The sequence below is a fragment of the Aedes albopictus genome, chromosome 3 (assembly GCF_035046485.1).
Source record: "Aedes albopictus strain Foshan chromosome 3, AalbF5, whole genome shotgun sequence".
NCBI lineage: Eukaryota > Metazoa > Arthropoda > Insecta > Diptera > Culicidae > Aedes > Aedes albopictus.
This window is the reverse complement of record NC_085138.1, coordinates 64464013-64485965: the sequence shown is the minus strand read 5'-3', so window position 1 is coordinate 64485965 and position 21953 is coordinate 64464013. Positions and strand designations below refer to the sequence as shown.

Below are 21953 nucleotides of genomic sequence, written 5' to 3'. Positions count from 1 at the left end.
GGAGAAAGAACGGCGGTCTCTTTACAGACGGACGTGAGATGATTGAAAGGTGGAAGCATCACTTCAATGAACACCTGAAAAGTGAAAAAAAAATCAAAGGAGTAGGGCAGAAAGGCAATGAAGTAAACGACTACGCCAGCGCAGCAGGGAGCAACAGCGAAACAGCTCTCACGCTGAGAAAAGGAACGGTTGTTATTAATCAGCTCAAAACCTACAAAAAAGACGACCATTTGGAATGTAAAAACTTCCAGAGAGATGGAGTATCCTCGAAGAGGACCTGAATCACGATCTTCGGCGGTACGCAGGAGAACGGTGTGTGGCGCGAAATAAATCACGAGATCGCTGAACTCTTCGACGAACCCAGCATCCAGTTGATGTTCGCTACTGATCCGGTTGACACAAGAAGGGTTGGAGCTCAGAGTGCTGGGTGAACCTAGTAAAGCGTGACCTGTCGAGTATTGCATTGGACGTGACCAAGAAGCGGTAGTTTTGCAACTTATTATTTATTTTATCTTAACGGGTGTCCACTAAATAATGAGAATGCTTCCAAAGTGCTCTTAAAAATATATGATCTTCAAAAACGGCAATCTGAATCTATCTATCATAAAGGTTTAACACTGTACTTTCATGGAAAAATATAAAATTTTAGAAAATTGAACGTAGTAATTTGTACAGCATATTTGTGTAGTGATGTTGGAGCAACTGCTTTGTACGACTTTTAAAATTTAACTTTCACGCATTTTCTGCATCTGTGAAATAGTTAGTTGAAATAATTGACTTCCAAGCTACCTTTAGCATCTACACACTCAAACAACAATAGGAAAAAAAATTGGGGATACTGACTGGTTTTACTGCTTTGATGGCAGCCTTTTCTCGTAAATGACGTTTATTGAAATTTCCAAAAAATGCCATTTTTCTGTATCATAAAAACGTGTCAATGTAATTTGTGCACTGCGGTTCATTGTTGACCTTTTTGTGTGCTATTTTATTTTATAACAAACCATTTACATGTTGTCCAACGTGTAAATGTGATTTGATGTGAATATTTGATATTTTACACGGCATTCTATTGATTTATCCAGCCCATGACGCAAAAGTACGTTTAATGATGTGAAATGATTTCATGCTTATTGATTTAGCTAGTTTACATCTATTTCCATCAGGATCTGTTTCTAGGGATGCCAGGTTGTAGAGTTCATTCAAAACTGGACAGATTTTAGGTTTTCTTTTAACTTTTTTACGGTTTTTTTAGCAATCGGTAGAGCCGTCCAAGGCGCTTAACTAGTGCTTCCTGTTTCAATGTCGTTTTCTACAGAACAGAATAAGTTGAAACAAAATAAAAAATACGCTGACTTTGTGGATAGATAGATGATTGTTTTGCATAAAAAAACTTTTCTCTATGGGCGCTTGTAATTTTTTAATCAGTTGCTAAAACCATTCTCGTTATTTAGTGGACACCCGTTATCTTAAAGGTGATAATTATTGCAAACGACTTATTTCCAAAGGTTAGTAGAATTTTATTCAACTTTTATGGCACTTATCCGCTTAGCGCATAGTGCAGTTATATTGTACTCATTTCAAGCTCGTATACATTGTTTTACACATATTGTGTTTAGTTTTTTTGTTTTATAAAATACTGACTGGGCACTCTTCACAAGAGTCTAAATGTTCCGTGTAGAACGCAACTAACACGACTTGGCTGTTTCCGTAGCATTGCATTCAGCAGGCGTTTCCCAGTAGGCGTCGTCCTTGTGGTGTTCATCCTTTTCCAGTTGGCGCATGGTCGGCGACTTCAGGACTAGGCCTGTTGGAAAGAAGTACGAAAGTACAGAAATTAGATTTAACTTCAGTGAAAGATAAATTTGGTTGTAAAAGAACAGTGTCAAAATTTTATAAAGCAAACACACAAACACAACGTGGACACAGTTTTTGAGGGGGTGAAGGCCGAATTACTTGTTGAATTTCTTCTTTGCTCGCTTGAATATGATATCCGCTTTGAGGATAATAAACGGAACCTGTGGTGAGCTGGATAATCGCACAGTTGGGTGAGTGACTCGTGGCGTATCCATGACGTTTTGTATGGTTCCGGTATCTGGTTCCAGTGGTTCAACGCCCCACCAGAGGTCGTCTATGAAGAGATCCCTCGGTTTCAGGATGCCTCCAAAATAATGGTGTCGCAGCACAAGACCTGGGTTAGTGTAAGGTTAGTTCAGAATAATCTAGTTGGGTTAGTTTGTTAATTTGATAGCTGAACACTGTGGGCAATTTTAAGTACCTGTGAAGAGACCCCCAACAATGGCAATCACCACCGTGAGTAAGATGGCAAACAATTGAAAAGCTCCTTGTTTGGCAGCACTTCGACCGTAGCCCTGTAATTTAGAGTATTGAAAATTATTTTGATTTTTTCCTGATAGGCATTATAGCTCTCACCCCAATGACCATTTCGTGCATATCTTCCTCGGTCAGCGTAGAATTCTGCTTCATTGCCGGGAATATGCTGGTTAACGTGTTTCCGTATGTTTCAGTTGTGGCCAGGGAAGCATAGATGGCGGAAAATACAGCTGAGAGAAGAGCTGGCATTCCGTGCAGGTTGTTGACTCCACAAGTATCAGAAATACGCAAATTGGACAACATTGCTGGCTGTAAAATGAAAATTCATGATTTCATTCATTCCATTATCAAGCAGAAATTATGACATCTTACCGTTAGGAATCGATATCCAAGGACCGAGATAACTCCGGCAATTACTCCCACCATGATTGCTCCGAATGGATGGATCAGCAGATTACAAATGGATCCAACGGCTACGCCTCCAGCCAAGGTTGAATTCTGCACGTGGACCATATCGAACTTTTTCTCGTGCGCTACCAAGGCCGACAGTACAAAGGTGGTAACGGTTGCGCCAGCCAGCGAGAGATAGGTATTGATGATTGCTCGTTCCTGTTCCGCACCATCAACCAGTGCCGAATTGAAGCTCGGCCAGAAGATCCACAGGAAAATCGTTCCAATCATGGCTGTGATATCCGAACTGTACGACGAACACTCCATGGCTCCAGTTTTGGCGTTCTCCTTGCTGGGTCGCAGGATAAAGCTCACTGCAAGTCCGAAGTAAGCTCCGAAGGCATGCACCGTGATCGATCCTCCGACATCAGCGATTCTCATCAGTTCGATCTGCAGGAACTCGTTCGCCGCAAAAACAGCAATTTCGATTATGGCCATGACCAGCAGTTGCATCGGCGTTGTACGACCCAGCAGAGCACCCATGCTGATCAGCACAGCAGCAGCGGCAATGTCCGCACCAATCAGGTTATCCAATGACAGAGGAATCTTTCCGTCTTCCATTTCGTAGCAACCGCGCATGATGATGGCCCACTGGATGGCAAGGGCCGCAACTAGCAAGTTCAGGCCCGAAGCACTGAAACCGTACCGCTTGAGGAACGTCATCAGGAATCCGAAACCGATGAAGATCATCACGTGGATGTCTTGGAAATCTGGAGAGGGTGTATAGAAACAAATAATGTTTTACTGAATACGTTCTTTTATGATGACTTTCTTACAGAAACTAGGAAGAAAAGCTTCTGTACCACTTGGTAACGTATTAAATGTCAATTTCTTGTTATTATACTGTATTAAGCCTTATTGAAAACTGTTGAACATTATCATGTCTTCGTTCAATACGGTGAGCCTTCCTTGGAATGACGTATTTGCACAGATTAGTTCTGAGTTCAGGGAAGCATAATTTCTGGTTCATTTATTGAGCTGTTTTTCACACAAGTTCCAAAATAGTTGCAATATAAAAAGCACTCTTGGTGATTATCATCCTTTAGGCGAAAGAAGGCTCAAAGGAAGTTCTAAATCTGCGAATTTGGATTTCAATCGTAATTTAGCTTTAGATTTAGATGCACAAGGTCTTATGTTGTATCCCTGGTTAGTCATTTTCATCATACCAAGTACATAGATTCTGTTTATTTTCTTGCTCCATTTTCTGAATACGGTTGGTAAAAATCGATTTTTATCATTCAATCCATCTTAGAAATGCACCAATGTATGAACCATACTTTTTACCCAAACGTACAGCTCTACATTCTAAAGCTTTAAGTCCAAGCATCGCCTTCCCAACCTTGGCTCTCGCGACCCCCCAGTCTGTTGTCACCCCGCTTTGCGTAGAACAATCGCTGCAGTTGGGGGTCGCGAAACGAAGGTTGGGAAACCATGGTCCAAGCGGTAAACGCGCGGGTATTCATTCAGCAAAAAACATACGAGTTCAAGTCCTGGTGAGTCCAGAATCTTTTCGTAATGGAAATTTTCTTGGCTGCCTTGGGCGGCTTTAGGACATTTCCCCGAATTCCATTAACCTGAATTCCATTGCCCCGAATTCCAGGGTATATGTACCATTCCTTGGCCTAATTTGCAAGCCGCCTTGACAATATTGACCATAACTCATGAATTAATAGCACTAGAAATACAATGTTGATCCTATTACACACTCTAGGCAATGCATGTTTCACCAATTGGAAGTAAACTAACGTAAATATTCAAGAATTTACGTAATTAAGTTGAAAAGATTTGATGCGATGGTATGCAACGTTGGTCTATGGTACAAAAATTGGCCTATTAGTGGATACAACGTTGGCCTATTGCTTTCCATGCACTAGAACCACTTATTATCTCATTTTTTCAATATTTCTGCTGAAGTATTATCTCTGTTTGTTCACCAATCTTACTTATAAATTTCATTTTCGGAGCCAAATTTTCAAAAAACTTTAAAACTAAAGTTCTTTCTTAATTTAGTAACGAAAACAACGCAACCCTATTATTGTGTTATATTTTTTACAGTTATCGGCGCAAAAAAATCTTTCTTCCTGTTCGTTCTGTCTGGTTCTTACGCAAGCAATGTTGTTGACGTCACTTTATCGGTGTTGTTGACGTCACTTTACTGATGGGCCAAGATATGGGTACATAGTGAAAAAAATGTCCTCAATATTCGGCCCATACTCAATTTGTAAAATAGTTATTATTCGTTGAAAACAAATATACAAGTTCAAAATAGCGTCTTTGACCGTCACATCAAATGTTCATTTATTGAAAAGCCAATTCGAAATGTTCCAGAATCATGTCATTTATGATCATGTATATAGACTACTCACTAAGCCGAAGAATCATGGCGTCTACAAAAGCTAAACAAAGTGACATTTTTATTGAATTGATGCTCCAAAGTGCTAAAATTGAAACAAAATGTTACAGTTGTTTGACGCATAGCTTTTCCGATATCCAGTTATGCGTGTTTGTTTGAGTTTTTGGTTAACGTTGAGATAGGCCGAACGAGGGGACTATGCCAACGAAGCATCCCGATACCCCATAACCCCGAATGATCCATTACCCCGAACGACTCATTACTCCGAATGATTTATCCACAAACCTATCTGCAGAACCGCTTTGGATAATTAACGGTGGACCAAGTAGTTTACCACATTTTCAATATTTTTTGTAGCATTTTCTTTCCTTCCTTCCTTTGAGCATATGCTGTTCTTTCTGACTTTACTACTGAACAAGTTTTTGGCACTCTAACTGCTTAAGAGATCATCAGATATGTATCCTCCTTTCAAAAATAGGCTATTCGATCTAGTTATTATTTTAAGGAATTTTTTAAAGATTTTTCCTTCTTTTAATCATAGGGTATTTTTTCAAGCTATACTGTTATATGGAAGAGTGGCAACATTTGTTCATTATTTTTCGGCCATATGATCCAAAACTAATTGTTCAATAGAGATGTTTTATTTTTTTTGGCAATTGGCTGTTCTTTTAATTATACTGATCAGTGATTTTTTCAACTGCAGCGATTGTTCTACGCAAAGCGGGGTGAAAACAGACTGGGGGGTCGCGAGATGTGCTTAGATACATATTCTCACAGCAAAAAATAGCGTTTATTTTCACGGTAGTGTAAAGTTTTTTCAACCAAGATAGTTCAAATATTCGGGATAATGGAATTCGGGGACATGGGTCCTTCGAGGTAATGTAATTCGGGGTAATGGAATTCGGAGAACTGTCATGCACCACTTCGTCTTTCACAATGAGGAGCAACAACAATTAACAGCCAAAAGTCTTCATAAACTGTCTCCTTGGCTGCATATAAGGAGGCGCCCCAGTACGACTGCTGCGATCGACACGATCGATCGTGTTCGCGGTGTGCTCACCAGAAAGTAAACTCCATCGGAGTACAGTGAAGTTTTTTTTTACGACGGTAATGGTCCCGCGTAAAAAAAACCGCGTTATTTCAAGACCCGTCGTAAAAAAAACCGCGTTAGGTATTTCAAAAAACGTCGTAAAAAAGTCAAGTCACGTTAGATGTGGTGCTGACTATTTTACGCGTGTTTTTGAAAAAACGCGGATTTCTTTTACGACGGTTTTTGAAATAACGCGGTTTTTTTTTACGACGGGTCTTGAAATAACGCGGTTTTTTTTAGGACGGACCGCGTAAAAAAAAACTTCAGTGTATAAACGAAAAATTAACTGGCAATATAGCGCTAGATCGCTGCGCCATTTTCCGCTCTTTTGTAGCAAAAGAGCACCCAGAAGCAGAAGAAGAAGAAGGAGGCGCCCATGTTTCATAAACAAAAACATGTACTCTTTAACCTAATGTGACTTCAAATCTTGTAGCTTGTTGACTAATGACCACTCTGGACGCGCCATTTTCAGAGTTAGATGGAAAATCGTAAAAACGAAGGAAAATAACGTTGATTTTCCACATGCAAATTACAACAAAATGATTATGGAAATGTTATATTTCGTAGCAATCCGTTCCATGCCCGAAGCTGGACATCGTTTTTACCTTGATACATTTTATTCTTTCGATTCGCTTTGGAGCACTCTCCCCTACGAAACAACGTCAATGGCCCATATTTTATATGCAACGTTTGGATTGCACTGCTCTGCTTATCTTTACTACCAAATAGAATTGAGCAGCTATCTTTCAACGCATTCACATATAAAATATACATATTTAATTAAAACCATTGTCGTCTTGTGCCGATTTTGTGTGTTATCAGTTATGTCATATACCACAGATGAAATAATATCTTTGTTATACACTCATCACACAATTACGGGTCACACTCTCACAATTATGAGTTTGTAATTCCGCTATACTATTTAAATAAACTTGAGCCATAGCTGTGCAGTTATGATTTGGATTGCTGTATGTATTTGATATGCATCCTTCGATCTTGACCACAAATCATTACATATTATCGTCGATCAAGGGTACAAAAACTGTCGTAGAAACCGCATTTGAGGTTCCATCATTTGAAGCAATTCGTTCGTTCTTTCATTTACGAATTTAGGAATAATGTAAATCGTTAACCTACGTAAACACTTCATAACTACTTCGCATATTTTACTCAATTCAAATTCAACATAAGTTATGCCGTTTTTCTTTTTTAACCTGGGTTGGAACTGGATTGGCGGAAAATGTGTAAACAAACAACGTCAAACAAAGTTTAGTACAAGCGAAACCGAAATCGGGTTGGGGTTGAAACTGTGATCTGATCCAGTTCCAACCCAGGTTGGAACTGGATAATAAAGAAAAACGGCATTAGTTTCATCTGATGTCAATATACCCACCTGACCAAATTCGCAGAGTACGTTTCATATTCATTTTCTATCTTGTATCTAATCCCGATATTAACTGTATGCTAGGTGATGTAGAACTCAGAGTAAAACAAGACTAGCTGCTTCTGAGTCACTTCTTTTTCAGTTATTTCAAAGTAGACGAAACTGTAATTTATGTGATTATCACTTCATTACCTGCCGGCCATTCTCTTTTTTGTGGTGTACCATATAACAACTTTGCTATTTAATGCGTTGTTTTTTTTCCCAAGTATTTAAGACGCAGTTCATAAACTACGTAGACCCATTTTTGGTAATCTTAGAACCACTCCCCCTCTTGTAGACTATTGCCCAAAAAAGGTTTTTGATCAATATCGGACGAGAGATTTCACGTGTGGGTCGGCGTTTGCGGCAGTTTAAGTGGGACGCGAGTGGTCCAATCCTAATATAACAATACTTTTCTTACTGGCAAGTAACTCTTCCTGCAGCCTTTGTTGGAGACACAGCGGCACAAGCGGACTTTCACATAACATAGACTGCTACATACTAATATTCTAATATATGATGACTTTCTTACAGAAACTAGGAAGAAAAGCTTCTGTACCACTTGGTAACGTATTAAATGTCAATTTCTTGTTATTATACTGTATTAAGCCTTATTGAAAACTGTTGAACATTATCATGTCTTCGTTCAATACGGTGAGCCTTCCTTGGAATGACGTATTTGCACAGATTAGTTCTGAGTTCAGGGAAGCATAATTTCTGGTTCATTTATTGAGCTGTTTTTCACACAAGTTCCAAAATAGTTGCAATATAAAAAGCACTCTTGGTGATTATCATCCTTTAGGCGAAAGAAGGCTCAAAGGAAGTTCTAAATCTGCGAATTTGGATTTCAATCGTAATTTAGCTTTAGATTTAGATGCACAAGGTCTTATGTTGTATCCCTGGTTAGTCATTTTCATCATACAAAGTACATAGATTCTGTTTATTTTCTTGCTCCATTTTCTGAATACGGTTGGTAAAAATCGATTTTTATCATTCAATCCATCTTAGAAATGCACCAATGTATGAACCATACTTTTTACCCAAACGTACAGCTCTACATTCTAAAGCTTTAAGTCCAAGCATCGCCTTCCCAACCTTGGCTCTCGCGACCCCCCAGTCTGTTGTCACCCCGCTTTGCGTAGAACAATCGCTGCAGTTGGGGGTCGCGAAACGAAGGTTGGGAAACCATGGTCCAAGCGGTAAACGCGCGGGTATTCATTCAGCAAAAAACATACGAGTTCAAGTCCTGGTGAGTCCAGAATCTTTTCGTAATGGAAATTTTCTTGGCTGCCTTGGGCGGCTTTAGGACATTTCCCCGAATTCCATTAACCTGAATTCCATTGCCCCGAATTCCAGGGTATATGTACCATTCCTTGGCCTAATTTGCAAGCCGCCTTGACAATATTGACCATAACTCATGAATTAATAGCACTAGAAATACAATGTTGATCCTATTACACACTCTAGGCAATGCATGTTTCACCAATTGGAAGTAAACTAACGTAAATATTCAAGAATTTACGTAATTAAGTTGAAAAGATTTGATGCGATGGTATGCAACGTTGGTCTATGGTACAAAAATTGGCCTATTAGTGGATACAACGTTGGCCTATTGCTTTCCATGCACTAGAACCACTTATTATCTCATTTTTTCAATATTTCTGCTGAAGTATTATCTCTGTTTGTTCACCAATCTTACTTATAAATTTCATTTTCGGAGCCAAATTTTCAAAAAACTTTAAAACTAAAGTTCTTTCTTAATTTAGTAACGAAAACAACGCAACCCTATTATTGTGTTATATTTTTTACAGTTATCGGCGCAAAAAAATCTTTCTTCCTGTTCGTTCTGTCTGGTTCTTACGCAAGCAATGTTGTTGACGTCACTTTATCGGTGTTGTTGACGTCACTTTACTGATGGGCCAAGATATGGGTACATAGTGAAAAAATTGTCCTCAATATTCGGCCCATACTCAATTTGTAAAATAGTTATTATTCGTTGAAAACAAATATACAAGTTCAAAATAGCGTCTTTGACCGTCACATCAAATGTTCATTTATTGAAAAGCCAATTCGAAATGTTCCAGAATCATGTCATTTATGATCATGTATATAGACTACTCACTAAGCCGAAGAATCATGGCGTCTACAAAAGCTAAACAAAGTGACATTTTTATTGAATTGATGCTCCAAAGTGCTAAAATTGAAACAAAATGTTACAGTTGTTTGACGCATAGCTTTTCCGATATCCAGTTATGCGTGTTTGTTTGAGTTTTTGGTTAACGTTGAGATAGGCCGAACGAGGGGACTATGCCAACGAAGCATCCCGATACCCCATAACCCCGAATGATCAATTACCCCGAACGACTCATTACTCCGAATGATTTATCCACAAACCTATCTGCAGAACCGCTTTGGATAATTAACGGTGGACCAAGTAGTTTACCACATTTTCAATATTTTTTGTAGCATTTTCTTTCCTTCCTTCCTTTGAGCATATGCTGTTCTTTCTGACTTTACTACTGAACAAGTTTTTGGCACTCTAACTGCTTAAGAGATCATCAGATATGTATCCTCCTTTCAAAAATAGGCTATTCGATCTAGTTATTATTTTAAGGAATTTTTTAAAGATTTTTCCTTCTTTTAATCATAGGGTATTTTTTCAAGCTATACTGTTATATGGAAGAGTGGCAACATTTGTTCATTATTTTTCGGCCATATGATCCAAAACTAATTGTTCAATAGAGATGTTTTATTTTTTTTGGCAATTGGCTGTTCTTTTAATTATACTGATCAGTGATTTTTTCAACTGCAGCGATTGTTCTACGCAAAGCGGGGTGAAAACAGACTGGGGGGTCGCGAGATGTGCTTAGATACATATTCTCACAGCAAAAAATAGCGTTTATTTTCACGGTAGTGTAAAGTTTTTTCAACCAAGATAGTTCAAATATTCGGGATAATGGAATTCGGGGACATGGGTCCTTCGAGGTAATGTAATTCGGGGTAATGGAATTCGGAGAACTGTCATGCACCACTTCGTCTTTCACAATGAGGAGCAACAACAATTAACAGCCAAAAGTCTTCATAAACTGTCTCCTTGGCTGCATATAAGGAGGCGCCCCAGTACGACTGCAGCGATCGACACGATCGATCGTGTTCGCGGTGTGCTCACCAGAAAGTAAACTCCATCGGAGTACACTGAAGTTTTTTTTTACGACGGTAATGGTCCCGCGTAAAAAAAACCGCGTTATTTCAAGACCCGTCGTAAAAAAAACCGCGTTAGGTATTTCAAAAAACGTCGTAAAAAAGTCAAGTCACGTTAGATGTGGTGCTGACTATTTTACGCGTGTTTTTGAAAAAAAACGCGGATTTCTTTTACGACGGTTTTTGAAATAACGCGGTTTTTTTTTACGACGGGTCTTGAAATAACGCGGTTTTTTTTAGGACGGACCGCGTAAAAAAAAACTTCAGTGTATAAACGAAAAATTAACTGGCAATATAGCGCTAGATCGCTGCGCCATTTTCCGCTCTTTTGTAGCAAAAGAGCACCCAGAAGCAGAAGAAGAAGAAGGAGGCGCCCATGTTTCATAAACAAAAACATGTACTCTTTAACCTAATGTGACTTCAAATCTTGTAGCTTGTTGACTAATGACCACTCTGGACGCGCCATTTTCAGAGTTAGATGGAAAATCGTAAAAACGAAGGAAAATAACGTTGATTTTCCACATGCAAATTACAACAAAATGATTATGGAAATGTTATATTTCGTAGCAATCCGTTCCATGCCCGAAGCTGGACATCGTTTTTACCTTGATACATTTTATTCTTTCGATTCGCTTTGGAGCACTCTCCCCTACGAAACAACGTCAATGGCCCATATTTTATATGCAACGTTTGGATTGCACTGCTCTGCTTATCTTTACTACCAAATAGAATTGAGCAGCTATCTTTCAACGCATTCACATATAAAATATACATATTTAATTAAAACCATTGTCGTCTTGTGCCGATTTTGTGTGTTATCAGTTATGTCATATACCACAGATGAAATAATATCTTTGTTATACACTCATCACACAATTACGGGTCACACTCTCACAATTATGAGTTTGTAATTCCGCTATACTATTTAAATAAACTTGAGCCATAGCTGTGCAGTTATGATTTGGATTGCTGTATGTATTTGATATGCATCCTTCGATCTTGACCACAAATCATTACATATTATCGTCGATCAAGGGTACAAAAACTGTCGTAGAAACCGCATTTGAGGTTCCATCATTTGAAGCAATTCGTTCGTTCTTTCATTTACGAATTTAGGAATAATGTAAATCGTTAACCTACGTAAACACTTCATAACTACTTCGCATATTTTACTCAATTCAAATTCAACATAAGTTATGCCGTTTTTCTTTTTTAACCTGGGTTGGAACTGGATTGGCGGAAAATGTGTAAACAAACAACGTCAAACAAAGTTTAGTACAAGCGAAACCGAAATCGGGTTGGGGTTGAAACTGTGATCTGATCCAGTTCCAACCCAGGTTGGAACTGGATAATAAAGAAAAACGGCATTAGTTTCATCTGATGTCAATATACCCACCTGACCAAATTCGCAGAGTACGTTTCATATTCATTTTCTATCTTGTATCTAATCCCGATATTAACTGTATGCTAGGTGATGTAGAACTCAGAGTAAAACAAGACTAGCTGCTTCTGAGTCACTTCTTTTTCAGTTATTTCAAAGTAGACGAAACTGTAATTTATGTGATTATCACTTCATTACCTGCCGGCCATTCTCTTTTTTGTGGTGTACCATATAACAACTTTGCTATTTAATGCGTTGTTTTTTTTCCCAAGTATTTAAGACGCAGTTCATAAACTACGTAGACCCATTTTTGGTAATCTTAGAACCACTCCCCCTCTTGTAGACTATTGCCCAAAAAAGGTTTTTGATCAATATCGGACGAGAGATTTCACGTGTGGGTCGGCGTTTGCGGCAGTTTAAGTGGGACGCGAGTGGTCCAATCCTAATATAACAATACTTTTCTTACTGGCAAGTAACTCTTCCTGCAGCCTTTGTTGGAGACACAGCGGCACAAGCGGACTTTCACATAACATAGACTGCTACATACTAATATTCTAATATATGATGACTTTCTTACAGAAACTAGGAAGAAAAGCTTCTGTACCACTTGGTAACGTATTAAATGTCAATTTCTTGTTATTATACTGTATTAAGCCTTATTGAAAACTGTTGAACATTATCATGTCTTCGTTCAATACGGTGAGCCTTCCTTGGAATGACGTATTTGCACAGATTAGTTCTGAGTTCAGGGAAGCATAATTTCTGGTTCATTTATTGAGCTGTTTTTCACACAAGTTCCAAAATAGTTGCAATATAAAAAGCACTCTTGGTGATTATCATCCTTTAGGCGAAAGAAGGCTCAAAGGAAGTTCTAAATCTGCGAATTTGGATTTCAATCGTAATTTAGCTTTAGATTTAGATGCACAAGGTCTTATGTTGTATCCCTGGTTAGTCATTTTCATCATACAAAGTACATAGATTCTGTTTATTTTCTTGCTCCATTTTCTGAATACGGTTGGTAAAAATCGATTTTTATCATTCAATCCATCTTAGAAATGCACCAATGTATGAACCATACTTTTTACCCAAACGTACAGCTCTACATTCTAAAGCTTTAAGTCCAAGCATCGCCTTCCCAACCTTGGCTCTCGCGACCCCCCAGTCTGTTGTCACCCCGCTTTGCGTAGAACAATCGCTGCAGTTGGGGGTCGCGAAACGAAGGTTGGGAAACCATGGTCCAAGCGGTAAACGCGCGGGTATTCATTCAGCAAAAAACATACGAGTTCAAGTCCTGGTGAGTCCAGAATCTTTTCGTAATGGAAATTTTCTTGGCTGCCTTGGGCGGCTTTAGGACATTTCCCCGAATTCCATTAACCTGAATTCCATTGCCCCGAATTCCAGGGTATATGTACCATTCCTTGGCCTAATTTGCAAGCCGCCTTGACAATATTGACCATAACTCATGAATTAATAGCACTAGAAATACAATGTTGATCCTATTACACACTCTAGGCAATGCATGTTTCACCAATTGGAAGTAAACTAACGTAAATATTCAAGAATTTACGTAATTAAGTTGAAAAGATTTGATGCGATGGTATGCAACGTTGGTCTATGGTACAAAAATTGGCCTATTAGTGGATACAACGTTGGCCTATTGCTTTCCATGCACTAGAACCACTTATTATCTCATTTTTTCAATATTTCTGCTGAAGTATTATCTCTGTTTGTTCACCAATCTTACTTATAAATTTCATTTTCGGAGCCAAATTTTCAAAAAACTTTAAAACTAAAGTTCTTTCTTAATTTAGTAACGAAAACAACGCAACCCTATTATTGTGTTATATTTTTTACAGTTATCGGCGCAAAAAAATCTTTCTTCCTGTTCGTTCTGTCTGGTTCTTACGCAAGCAATGTTGTTGACGTCACTTTATCGGTGTTGTTGACGTCACTTTACTGATGGGCCAAGATATGGGTACATAGTGAAAAAATTGTCCTCAATATTCGGCCCATACTCAATTTGTAAAATAGTTATTATTCGTTGAAAACAAATATACAAGTTCAAAATAGCGTCTTTGACCGTCACATCAAATGTTCATTTATTGAAAAGCCAATTCGAAATGTTCCAGAATCATGTCATTTATGATCATGTATATAGACTACTCACTAAGCCGAAGAATCATGGCGTCTACAAAAGCTAAACAAAGTGACATTTTTATTGAATTGATGCTCCAAAGTGCTAAAATTGAAACAAAATGTTACAGTTGTTTGACGCATAGCTTTTCCGATATCCAGTTATGCGTGTTTGTTTGAGTTTTTGGTTAACGTTGAGATAGGCCGAACGAGGGGACTATGCCAACGAAGCATCCCGATACCCCATAACCCCGAATGATCAATTACCCCGAACGACTCATTACTCCGAATGATTTATCCACAAACCTATCTGCAGAACCGCTTTGGATAATTAACGGTGGACCAAGTAGTTTACCACATTTTCAATATTTTTTGTAGCATTTTCTTTCCTTCCTTCCTTTGAGCATATGCTGTTCTTTCTGACTTTACTACTGAACAAGTTTTTGGCACTCTAACTGCTTAAGAGATCATCAGATATGTATCCTCCTTTCAAAAATAGGCTATTCGATCTAGTTATTATTTTAAGGAATTTTTTAAAGATTTTTCCTTCTTTTAATCATAGGGTATTTTTTCAAGCTATACTGTTATATGGAAGAGTGGCAACATTTGTTCATTATTTTTCGGCCATATGATCCAAAACTAATTGTTCAATAGAGATGTTTTATTTTTTTTGGCAATTGGCTGTTCTTTTAATTATACTGATCAGTGATTTTTTCAACTGCAGCGATTGTTCTACGCAAAGCGGGGTGAAAACAGACTGGGGGGTCGCGAGATGTGCTTAGATACATATTCTCACAGCAAAAAATAGCGTTTATTTTCACGGTAGTGTAAAGTTTTTTCAACCAAGATAGTTCAAATATTCGGGATAATGGAATTCGGGGACATGGGTCCTTCGAGGTAATGTAATTCGGGGTAATGGAATTCGGAGAACTGTCATGCACCACTTCGTCTTTCACAATGAGGAGCAACAACAATTAACAGCCAAAAGTCTTCATAAACTGTCTCCTTGGCTGCATATAAGGAGGCGCCCCAGTACGACTGCAGCGATCGACACGATCGATCGTGTTCGCGGTGTGCTCACCAGAAAGTAAACTCCATCGGAGTACACTGAAGTTTTTTTTTACGACGGTAATGGTCCCGCGTAAAAAAAACCGCGTTATTTCAAGACCCGTCGTAAAAAAAACCGCGTTAGGTATTTCAAAAAACGTCGTAAAAAAGTCAAGTCACGTTAGATGTGGTGCTGACTATTTTACGCGTGTTTTTGAAAAAACGCGGATTTCTTTTACGACGGTTTTTGAAATAACGCGGTTTTTTTTTACGACGGGTCTTGAAATAACGCGGTTTTTTTTAGGACGGACCGCGTAAAAAAAAACTTCAGTGTATAAACGAAAAATTAACTGGCAATATAGCGCTAGATCGCTGCGCCATTTTCCGCTCTTTTGTAGCAAAAGAGCACCCAGAAGCAGAAGAAGAAGAAGGAGGCGCCCATGTTTCATAAACAAAAACATGTACTCTTTAACCTAATGTGACTTCAAATCTTGTAGCTTGTTGACTAATGACCACTCTGGACGCGCCATTTTCAGAGTTAGATGGAAAATCGTAAAAACGAAGGAAAATAACGTTGATTTTCCACATGCAAATTACAACAAAATGATTATGGAAATGTTATATTTCGTAGCAATCCGTTCCATGCCCGAAGCTGGACATCGTTTTTACCTTGATACATTTTATTCTTTCGATTCGCTTTGGAGCACTCTCCCCTACGAAACAACGTCAATGGCCCATATTTTATATGCAACGTTTGGATTGCACTGCTCTGCTTATCTTTACTACCAAATAGAATTGAGCAGCTATCTTTCAACGCATTCACATATAAAATATACATATTTAATTAAAACCATTGTCGTCTTGTGCCGATTTTGTGTGTTATCAGTTATGTCATATACCACAGATGAAATAATATCTTTGTTATACACTCATCACACAATTACGGGTCACACTCTCACAATTATGAGTTTGTAATTCCGCTATACTATTTAAATAAACTTGAGCCATAGCTGTGCAGTTATGATTTGGATTGCTGTATGTATTTGATATGCATCCTTCGATCTTGACCACAAATCATTACATATTATCGTCGATCAAGGGTACAAAAACTGTCGTAGAAACCGCATTTGAGGTTCCATCATTTGAAGCAATTCGTTCGTTCTTTCATTTACGAATTTAGGAATAATGTAAATCGTTAACCTACGTAAACACTTCATAACTACTTCGCATATTTTACTCAATTCAAATTCAACATAAGTTATGCCGTTTTTCTTTTTTAACCTGGGTTGGAACTGGATTGGCGGAAAATGTGTAAACAAACAACGTCAAACAAAGTTTAGTACAAGCGAAACCGAAATCGGGTTGGGGTTGAAACTGTGATCTGATCCAGTTCCAACCCAGGTTGGAACTGGATAATAAAGAAAAACGGCATTAGTTTCATCTGATGTCAATATACCCACCTGACCAAATTCGCAGAGTACGTTTCATATTCATTTTCTATCTTGTATCTAATCCCGATATTAACTGTATGCTAGGTGATGTAGAACTCAGAGTAAAACAAGACTAGCTGCTTCTGAGTCACTTCTTTTTCAGTTATTTCAAAGTAGACGAAACTGTAATTTATGTGATTATCACTTCATTACCTGCCGGCCATTCTCTTTTTTGTGGTGTACCATATAACAACTTTGCTATTTAATGCGTTGTTTTTTTTTCCCAAGTATTTAAGACGCAGTTCATAAACTACGTAGACCCATTTTTGGTAATCTTAGAACCACTCCCCCTCTTGTAGACTATTGCCCAAAAAAGGTTTTTGATCAATATCGGACGAGAGATTTCACGTGTGGGTCGGCGTTTGCGGCAGTTTAAGTGGGACGCGAGTGGTCCAATCCTAATATAACAATACTTTTCTTACTGGCAAGTAACTCTTCCTGCAGCCTTTGTTGGAGACACAGCGGCACAAGCGGACTTTCACATAACATAGACTGCTACATACTAATATTCCTTCCCTCTGCCAATCTGGCGCAAGGACGTGGCTGGTGCCGTTATTGTACTGTTATAGTGAGCTCTCACAGTGAGAATGTCTATATAATCACAACTAGTCAACCGTTCAGTTGATTCATTGTACACTGTCATTGCTTCTGGTCAATCACGAGTTTGTTCTGAGCTCTCGATAATGTATCATTGAAGCTAACAGTTTTAGTGGTCGCCGCAAACAAATGAGTCACCGTATATGGACTTAAACATTGTAGTTAGCAACAGAATTCGAGAATGAAATTAGTTTTTTAAATGAGCGTGTTTATGTCTTCAGTAAAGTTGTAGATGTGAACTAAGGAGTCGTTCAGTTTTCAATCAGTTTTGTCTTTGAAACTTTTTCTAGATATACAGGGTGTTAGGTTCCTGAGTGCAAACTTTTTAAAGGGTGATAGAGGACCATAAATGGTGAAAAAAATTGTTCTACGCATATGGTCAAATCTCAACCGTTACGTAGTTATTGAACTCCCCTTGATTTTGACTCTTATTGCCTTGACTGGCTATAACTTTAAAATGGTCAAATTTATCGCAGTTTATTTTACCCTTATTCGAAAGATTATTGAATTTTCTATCAAATGACATCTTTGAAACGATTGGTTTAGTTAAATAACTAAGTTTTCTAGAGCAAATAGCTTAAAAATTGTGTGTTTTAATTTGTCGCTTTACACTGATTTGCATCATAATGTTATTCCAATTCTTGGTTTACGTGATTTTAACACTGTCATGTATGTACACAATGCTTTGAACAATCGTAACTTTCATCACAACATTGAATTTCCAAACAGAGCAAATATACGTACCACAAGACATGCACATGAACTGTTGAGAAACAGAGCGAACACGAACCTGGGCCTTATCTGCATAACAAACTATGGCCCTTCAAAGTTCAACTCCATTGCTTCTGACATTAAAGGCATAACGAATACAATCCTGTTCAAAAGGAAGTTTAAGCAATATTTACTACGGAATGTAAGCGAATATATCGTATAGCGTGTCAACCTTTCCATAAATGTAGGTTTTCTGGCTCCTGCTAGTTTTTGCCTACTTTTTCACTTAAATGAAAGGAAAAATGATCAATTTGAAGTTATAAGCCACAAACTTCATCACAAGGTTATACAGGGTGTTAGGTTCCTGAGTGCAAATTTTTTAAAGGGTGATAGAGGACCATAAATGGTGAAAAAATTTGTTCTATGCATATGGTCAAATCTCAACCGTTACGTAGTTATTGAACTTCCCATGTTTCTTATTGCCTTAACTGGCAATAACTTGAAAATGGTCAAACTTATCGGAGTTTTTTTTACCCTTATTCGAAAGATTATTGAATTTTCTATCAAATGGCATCTTTCAAACAATTGGTTTAGTTAAATAACTAAGTTTTCTAGAGCGAAATAGCTAAAAATAGTGTATTTTGTGGCCTCTGTTACACTCTACAATTCGTTTTTTACACCAAACTTCTAGCTCTTATCGTTTTCTTGCAATTTTGATTTAAATGTGCGGCACAATGCGCAAACAAGTGTTTTCCATGACAGTTGCAAATTTATAATCTGAAATGCGATGTTAAAATTGAAATTGCAGCAAAACGATAAGAGACAGAAGTTTGATGTCAAAGAACGAATTGTAGAGTGGAACAGGGGCCAAAACTTTGCCTAAGAAAGAATTTTAAATTATTACGCATTTTTCAAAGATAATTGACAAAAATAATTTAAAACACACAATTTTTAAGCTATTTGCTCTAGAAAACTTAGTTATTTAACAGAACCAATCGATTCAAAGATGCCATTTGATAGAAAATTCAATAATATTTCGAATATGGGTCAAAAAACTTCGATAAATTTGACCATTTTCAAAGTTATAGTCAGTTAAGGCAATAAGAGTCAAAAATATGGGAAGTTCAATAACTACGTAACGGTTAAGAATTGACCATATGCGTAGAACAATTTTTTTCTCCATTTATGGTCCTCTAACACCCTTTAAAAAGTTTGCACTCAGGAACCTAACACCCTGCCTCTAGTAACGGTTTTGTATTGAGTTTGTTCTTTCAGTTGAGCCGGACTGTAATCATAGTCACGGCAAACCTCTTTAAAGGATACATACACGTTTTACAGAAAATGTTATAATTTTGGTAATTAGTACCACAGAGAACAAACGTCTATCTTTGCTTTCTGGCTTGTGTAAAACTTTGTAACGGTCATATCAGAGTATGCCTTTATGCTCCCGTTGCGTGGTGCCAGCGTCCAACATTGTTGTGTTGTCATTTTTGTTTCCAGTGTTCGCCGTTCTTGGCCGTTCGGCGCTCGTGTCGCTTTGCAGGCTAGTGTATTTTAACGATGAACACTGTCATTGTGGAGTCAAATCGACTTTATATGTGGGTCAGTCTCCGTTGGTGGCGTTGAGGTACACTTAAATCCTTTACACACGATTTCGACGTATTTTGTTCGAGCTTAAACGTCTGTTCTCTGTGTTAGTACTATTTTTTCATGTTCTCAAGCTTATTTTACACATTTTACATTGTACTATGTATGACGTAAAACGAGAATTTGTAAAAAATATGATTACATACTTTTACAAAAGAAAAGCTGGAGAATGTGTACCAACTTTTTCTTCTTAGGAGAAAACTTTCGTTTCTGCGGTAGAATGAAAAGCTACCGCAACTGTCAAACTGATCAATTTCGTTGAGGTATCATTGATTGGCCCGAGCGAAGCCTAAGCAATGTCGGTGGTGTTGTGGTAAGCGTGGATGCCTCTCCCGAGTCGGTCGAGGTACAATCCTAGTCGACACCGTCGGTATTTCTGTGACAAAAATATCTGATCACGCCGTTACTAAAGTTTCAAAGTCTTCAGAGGCCGGATTCTGGTGCATAATTTCTTCGAAGCGAAGACATCTTCTTCCATTGCTCACCAACAAAGGAATTTAATTTCAGAATTCGTATGCTGGTCCAAACATTTGTTCAAATGCAGGTCCAAGTTGGTAAACCTGTATTACACGCAGCTTTTATGTTAGGCCCTGCTCAACTTTGTTCCAAAGTATGCGACTACAAAGTAAGAACCCAAACAACCAGTATGTACTATTTTAAGTTACAATACCATATATGTACGGCGGAGGGACAACTTTCATTGCATATGATGTTATTTTTATCATATTGCGATCCATCTGGAAAAGTCATATAATAATACAAATCAACTTTCATGTATGACTACGATATTCTGATGTTTTGTAGAAAAGTTATTATTCGCAAAATCGTGTGAGCGAACTGTGTCAAAAGTGTCAAATGAGTTTGCATAATAGCATATTGCGATAATTATCCGACTTCAATTGGTACTATTAATCAACTTTACCATACGTGCTCATTCGATGTCTGGGACCAATAAGCTGATTTCGATTTGCAGCGAGAAAATTTCCGAGATGTTTGTTTTAGGCTCTGATTTCCTTTTGGTAAAATATGTACCTCTTAGAAAATTAAGTTGAAAATGCAAAGCGAGATCTAGTGGTAATGTAGTACATACCGTGGAGATAAGAAAGATATAAATTAGTAATGTAAATTTTGGGGCTAAATTTTAAATTTCTTCTGGAGCTATGTGAATTTCAGTAAATAATAATTGATTCCTGTTAACTGATCAATTTCAATATTTCTTAATTTGTTTCATATTATTTGGAACAATGATGAAATCATATCATTCTCCAGCACTATTCCAATACTCACGTGGATACTTTGGCAGCGGCTGCTCCTCATGGCCTTCCTCCATCGCAGCGGAAACGGTGGCATTTTTTGGTAGTAACTCCTTAGAATACTCCGTGAAGAATCCAAACACGATAATGAACACTATCTGCACTAGCAGCAGAAGCACATATCCGGACACAGACGACCCGGGAGTATGCATTTTTCTTAGATCACGTGGTCACTTCTTGCACAGTTCAATGTTAACCAACCGACAACGGCCGACAGATGTTAAAAGAAAAATCTTTTCGTCCGAATTTTTCACCGGCCCTGCTGTCCGTTCAACGGCTCGCGGTAGACTGATCCCCCGACGATCGTTCTTGCCGACTGAATTGACCGGCCGAATCCAACTGAAACCATGCTGGTACTGCTTCTGGCGCTGATGATGGGACGACACGGGATTCGCGTACGGCAGCATTACGATTACGACGATTATTTTGATGGACAGCAAACAAATTTCTGAAGTGGATTATCTCCTGGCTGTATCCAGGTCCCCCACCCCCAAACCGTAGCGTGCAGAAGAGTAGCGCTCTCACCAACTGTCGGCCCGGCCGGGCCTGACTTTGTCTAGTGTGTGGTGATAAATTAGGTCTAAATTGTACGGTAAGCAACCCCTTTTATGGACCAGGACCATACATACAAAGTGATGGCTAGAATGTTGTGGAGCTGGAGCGAATTTCATTGCCACCCGAGAGGCTGTGTAATCTCGTCGCAGAGCAAAGTGAATATAGAGAGGTGAAAAGGCTCCGGTAAATAGATTATGCAAACCGTTCAGAGGCCGCGTAAATCAGTTA

The 21953-nt window shown here is 38.3% G+C and overlaps 1 protein-coding gene across 3 annotated transcripts; it reads right to left on the bottom strand.

Moving 5' to 3' along the window:
- Window positions 1–884: 884 nt before the first annotated feature.
- On the bottom strand, window positions 885–21736 carry LOC109425047 (ammonium transporter Rh type A). Of its 3 annotated transcripts, none has more exons than XM_062842198.1 (6): window positions 21145–21736; window positions 2704–3491; window positions 2431–2640; window positions 2276–2369; window positions 1954–2188; window positions 885–1804 (listed from the first exon to the last, which is right to left on the bottom strand). In XM_062842198.1, exons 1-6 carry the CDS (start codon window positions 21320–21322, stop codon window positions 1759–1761), a joined length of 1551 nt encoding a protein of 516 aa, XP_062698182.1. In that variant the 5' UTR covers window positions 21323–21736; the 3' UTR covers window positions 885–1758. The 3 variants fall into 3 exon arrangements, with proteins under 3 accessions (XP_062698182.1, XP_062698183.1, XP_019555801.3); XM_062842199.1 differs by having other exon boundaries at window positions 2016–2188; window positions 21145–21729; XM_019700256.3 differs by lacking the exon at window positions 1954–2188 and having other exon boundaries at window positions 21145–21711.
- Between the last annotated feature and the right edge of the window lie 217 nt (window positions 21737–21953).